The sequence below is a fragment of the Rosa chinensis genome, chromosome 7, assembly GCF_002994745.2.
Source record: "Rosa chinensis cultivar Old Blush chromosome 7, RchiOBHm-V2, whole genome shotgun sequence".
Lineage (NCBI taxonomy): Eukaryota > Viridiplantae > Streptophyta > Magnoliopsida > Rosales > Rosaceae > Rosa > Rosa chinensis.
This window is the reverse complement of record NC_037094.1, coordinates 5,600,396-5,605,899: the sequence shown is the minus strand read 5'-3', so window position 1 is coordinate 5,605,899 and position 5,504 is coordinate 5,600,396. Positions and strand designations below refer to the sequence as shown.

Here is a 5,504-nt window from a genome sequence, read left to right as displayed (position 1 = left end):
GTAGGTCGACGTGCAAAAAACATGTGCAAACACAAATGAGGCTATTGCGACGGGGACGCGCCGTGGCTATTGCAATTTTTTTTTGTAGTGAAACAACGAATACAACTAGAGAAGTTATTAAAATAATCGACTTCAAACTGAAGCTTATTACATTATAATTACATGAGAAACCTCGAAAACTAACAGTTTAACACAAATCACTATGAATTTTCAAAGAATTCAACCAGCAAATTCAAATCATGCCTTAGAATCACACACCATATCAATTTAGGCTAAGTTATCCAAAACTCACAAAAGATAAAAGAAATCATCGAAATCAAACACAAACAAGCAAGTCTCAGAGAGGAATATCCAACATTTCAAAAGTGATCTTCATCGGAGCAGTTAATTTATAAGCTTTAAGCTAATTAGAATATAGTATAAATGCCGTCAAAAGCACGTTGCATCTCAATATCGTAAAATTTGGGCTTTATAAGTGTGTATATGTTGAAAGGCTTGAAGACTCGGGCTACTTCAAGTTGGTCTTTTGGGCTTGCAAAACAAGTTGAGCATGTAGATATGAGATGAATCATGATCTCCAAAGTATTCAAAAGCATTTGAAAGATTCAAACCAGAAAAATAAAAAATAAGAAAATCAAAGATCATATGGAATTGAATAATTTAGCACTTAGTCGATAATATAATGTTGATTATTTTCGATTTGATTCGTGACTCATCTTGTAATCAACCTCTGAGTTGATGGACAAATACTTCTGCAGAGAAATCTTAATGCCAAAGTTAAAGACAAAGAAACAACTGGAAGATTTCTAAAAGAAGGTCCAATTTGACTACAGCCCACCCCTACCCTTTACGAAAGGCTCTTTTATTCAATTACAATTTAGGAGGCAAAGAATACTAATACCTTCAAGCCTCGACTAAACTAGCTACACACCAAATATAAAAATAATTATATCTTAATACTTCTTTTGAAAAGTTGCATGTATACATGTCTACCAATGCGTGTGGCTAAGTGGCTTGGTTTCGGTCTCTTTTTTTTTTTTTTTTGGTTAATTTTGATATCATAAACCCTTTTGACCCTTTCTTGTAGAATAGAGTTTTCTACATTACATTCAAGAGAAAAATGAAGGAAGACGCAGGTTTTCTAATGTATATCTACACACACACACACTATAATACAAGGTTTTTGTACTTTTAATACAAAGCTAGCGCAGTACAAATGATTCCATTGAGTTTGTTTTACAAACTGTATGCACATGCAAAAGAAGTTTAATTCATCCCAAGGTTGACCTAGTTTCAACCTGAGACTAAAATTTTCAAAAGCAATCTTAATGAAAACCACGTACAACAATGGTTTCAAATACACTAGCTCGCTAATTCCACGATGCACATTTTATATAAGATATTTGTAATCTTCGATTTTCAACCTAAAAATAAAATTTGTCATGTTATTATTTATTTTATTTTTTTGAATAAAGGGCCGGTGCGATTGCCATCAAATCTTGATTAATGAAACTGTCGAATACAAGGAGAGATATTGAGTTTAAACCCCTGATTACAATAAGTATATAAAAAACATTCTAAAATAAAAGCAGAAATCTCTACCAAATAAATGTAGAATACATGTCTAAATCTGTCATGTTATTTAAGAAATTACGAATATAGTTATTAAGACTAGTATAGAGTTTTGTAATATTCTTTAATTTTTCACTTGTTTCTAAGATTATATATACTTGATATTCGGGATCGTAAGATCCATTGATATCTTCATCTTTTGGTTAGTTATCAAGACATAAAATAAGGTTTTTAGTACACTTACAAGAGTGCAGGACATATTAGACATTAGTTCAAAAACAAATGAACCAATTTGACAAACAAGGAAGAGATTTTACGAAAGCAACCAAAGAACACGCTTTAGCTTTTTGAAGGGGGTAGCACTCACTTTGTTTTGCTTTGCTTTGCTTTGTGAAGGAGTCCCCATAGAAACTCATTTTGGAGAACCAAAGGGAATTAGAAAATGCCATGTTCAACAGAGGAAGCACTTGCTAGGCTCTTCTACAATACTTCATCCTCCGTCTACCTCCTCCTTCTCTTCCTCTATGTCTCGTCCATTGTTCTTGCCAAGTTCTTCTACTTCGTTGGCAGCAACCCAATATTCCCAAGGTCTTACAGTTTACATGCTATTATCAATATCGTAAATCTTCACTCTTCTAGTTTTCATGCTTTAATTTGTTGTGTTCCTTTTGCAGAAACCAGAATGGATACGAGAATTATCTGTTTTCGGATGAAGAAGAGGAGGAAGAAGAAGAATTAGAAGAAAGGCACAGCTTTCATGTTCATGGTCATCAGTACTACACTGAAAACGATCATCTGGTGGCCGACATCATTCATGGAGGTGAAGCACTAAAGTTTTTGCCTAATGACAACCTTCAGAAGGATCGATCAAGTTTTTCTGATCAAGAGTTCATTAGCGCCGGGGGGAGCCTAATTGAAGAAGACCAAAATGATATGTCACAAGGTTCAGAATCAGAACAAGATCATATTGCAGAGGAAATCCCTGTCAGAGATACTGCTTCTGTTTGCAATTCTGTCCCGAATGATCAAGTCTGGACCACTTCTCCGATCACTATAGAACTACACAGAAGTGAGTTGAGGAGAAATGACAAAAGATGTGACGGTATATCACATTCTGAGAAGCAACATCTTAGTTTGTTACACTAACTAGTCACATGTAGTACTTCTAATGCTTCCATTTACATTCTGCAGTCTGACATTGCTTATGATTTTTGTACAGATCATAATCATGAGGATTCTGATCAGATTACCGAAAACAATACAGAGACAAAATTATCTGGGGATGAAAATTTTCTAGTATTTAGGCCGCCCCAGTCGGAGACCAAGAAATTAATCAAGGTTCAAGAAAACAAGGAGGATGAAATTTTTGGTGACTCGACAGTTGGATCAACTTCTAAGAGCTCTTCTGAATGGAGAAGCTCAATCAATTGTTCTGCGACCGAAGATCCATTTTCTTCCTCATCACGGAGAAGCTGCCCCAAGTGGGAGTCTTACACTGTCTTTCAGAAATATGATGAAGAAATGATGTACCTAGACAGAATTAGTGCTCAAAAGCTCCATGAAACAGGTCATTTCATTTCTCTGGATACTTAATTATTTTGGTACTAAACATTGTTTAAAAGCTTAGCTTGACTCTAAAACTCCTGTAATTTTTTTTTTCAGAATCACTTAGGTCTATTCAGGTTTGTCCAAGATCAATTTCAGAGAGGATTGTTCATCGAATCTCATTAGCAACCAAACGGCCATCTGACGTACGTCACAACCCTTATCATGAACTAGAGGCTGCTTATGTTGCTCAAATTTGCATAACGTGGGAAGCACTTAACTGGAACTACAAGAAATTCGAGCAAAAAAGGGCCTCGTCGCATCACGATTTTGACCCTGGCTGTCCTGGCCAGATTGCGCAGCAGTTTCAGCAGTTCCAAGTTCTTTTGCAGAGATATGTAGAGAATGAGCCCTACGAGCAGGGCCGGAGACCTGAGATTTACGCTAGGATGAGGCTTTTGGCACCGAAGCTACTTCAAGTTCCAGAATATCGAGGTACTCATACAGTCAATTGCACTTTAACTTCTTTTATTTCACAATGACACCTCCTTTTCTTTAACAAATTGAATGTGCAGTAAAGTTAAAGTTGTAGTTCCATGATGGTATCAAGAAATGCATATTAAAGAGTATAGGGATCAAACAAATTAAGTAATGCATTCTTTTGTTCTATTTTTAAGCTTCAGAAGATGATGATCATGAAAAGGAAGAAGGTTTTGGCTCGAGAATCTCCTCAGCTGCGTTTCTAATGATAATGGAAGATGGAATCCGAACGTTCATGGAATTTCTTAAGGCTGATAAAGAGAAACCCTGCCAAAAGTTATCAGCCATGTTTAGGAGAAAACGAAGAGGTTCAGTTGATCCAACTCTTCTAAATCTCATGAAAAAAGTTAACCAAAAGGTAAGTTATATATATTAACCATGTTTGGCTACGTTATCATTATCAAATTCAATAAGGCGATATTATTCACTCTTAGGAACTTATTTTACACTCATTCTGGTGTTTGAAAATGATAAAATGTAAAATTTAGAATACAAATGAGAGTCTATATAGTGTAAATAATAAAATTCTGCCTTTAGAGTCCAAAATAACTTTCTTACAGTATAAATACCAACTTTTTCTTAGAGTATAAATACCAACTCTTTCTAATATATGTACACATGGATATACTTGATTTTTCCGTGTTTTTAATTTTGCTCTTCCCCGTTTGGTGAGCAGAAGAAGATGAAGATCAAAGACCTTCGCCGTTCGCACAAATGCTTGAGAAAGAAAAGCTTAAAGGTGGAGGAAGAGATGGAGATACTGCTTGGCCTAATTGACCTAAAACTGGTATCTAGGGTTTTGAGAATGGGTGACTTGAGTGCGGAGCAACTACATTGGTGTGAAGAGAAGATGAGCAAAGTGTTAGTCCTGGATGGAAAATACCATAGAGATTCCACACCACTTTTCTTCCCAGCACAGTGATCGGTGACCCACCACCATCTCATGTAAATTGCTTGATGACTAGATCCTGATCAATGTCTATTAGTACCGAACAAGATGAATATCCTAGCCAGGTACCCTTTTGTAAATACACACATACAATATCATGGAGCTGATTAGCTAGGGTAGGAGGGACCCTACAGATCAAAGCAAGCACATGTGGAGTGACAAGGATTTGGGAGATTTGGAATCCATGAGATGTGAGAAGTGTAAAGATAGTTTATGTGATTCATGAATATTGAAAGTGAAAGAAGAAAGCAAGGAACATGAAGATGGAGGGAGAGGTGAGACTTTAGCTTTTAGCTTTAGCTTTTTAATTGCGGTTTATCTAGAACTATAAGGGAGATTTGATTAAAAGAACAGCAAGGCTGCTGTGGGGAATAAAAAAGGTGGCACATGTTACACTCTATCCCTGGAAATAAAGTCCAATAAATCAATCCTTTCAGTTCAAAGATGTCTGACTAGGGCATGGATGAGATTAATTTCTTGACTTTCTAAAGTTGATGACATTGTAGTTGGGCAATCATGATTTATGGAAAGGAAATATATAAAATTTGTTCACATTTGCAGCATATGGGAATTTGGAAACTCTGACATAATATCTCAAATGTCTCGACCTTATTTATAGAATAACAAATTACATATAAATTATTGACAAAACATGACTTAACAAATACATCATTTAAAGATTGAATTAAACATATAAGGACTAAATCTACAATCTGCTCTCCACTTGACACATGTCATAAGTTAATTTACTTTTTTACCTTTAACTAATTCTTTTGACTTTTAATTCATTTATAATGATTAAATCTTACAAATAAGGACAATCTGCTCTCCACTTGCCACATGTCATAAGTTAATTTACTTTTGGGCTAAATACTGGTTACTACCCTGTGGTTTAGGT

The 5,504-nt window shown here is 35.4% G+C and overlaps 1 protein-coding gene across 3 annotated transcripts; it reads left to right on the top strand.

The window, feature by feature from the left end:
* The first annotated feature begins 1,873 nt into the window (after positions 1–1,873).
* Positions 1,874–5,049, top strand: LOC112175378. Of its 3 annotated transcripts, none has more exons than XM_024313050.2 (6): positions 1,874–2,160; positions 2,247–2,674; positions 2,792–3,139; positions 3,235–3,612; positions 3,801–4,015; positions 4,334–5,049. In XM_024313050.2, the coding sequence occupies exons 1-6, from the start codon at positions 2,015–2,017 to the stop codon at positions 4,577–4,579; spliced, it is 1,761 nt and encodes a 586-aa protein (XP_024168818.1). In that variant the 5' UTR covers positions 1,874–2,014; the 3' UTR covers positions 4,580–5,049. The 3 variants fall into 3 exon arrangements, with proteins under 3 accessions (XP_024168818.1, XP_024168819.1, XP_024168817.1); XM_024313051.2 differs by having other exon boundaries at positions 1,875–2,160; positions 2,247–2,641; positions 3,795–4,015; XM_024313049.2 differs by having other exon boundaries at positions 1,876–2,160; positions 3,795–4,015.
* Positions 5,050–5,504: the final 455 nt, after the last annotated feature.

Excerpts from the sequence above, each read along its gene's own strand:
- LOC112175378 (XM_024313049.2), top strand. The coding sequence starts at position 2,015 with ATGCCATGTTCAACAGAGGAAGCACTTGCTAGGCTCTTCTACAATACT. Across the intron at positions 3,140-3,234 it reads TCAAAAGCTCCATGAAACAG|AATCACTTAGGTCTATTCAG; the intron begins GTCATTTCATTT and ends TTTTTTTTTCAG. Across the intron at positions 4,016-4,333 it reads TGAAAAAAGTTAACCAAAAG|AAGAAGATGAAGATCAAAGA; the intron begins GTAAGTTATATA and ends TTTGGTGAGCAG.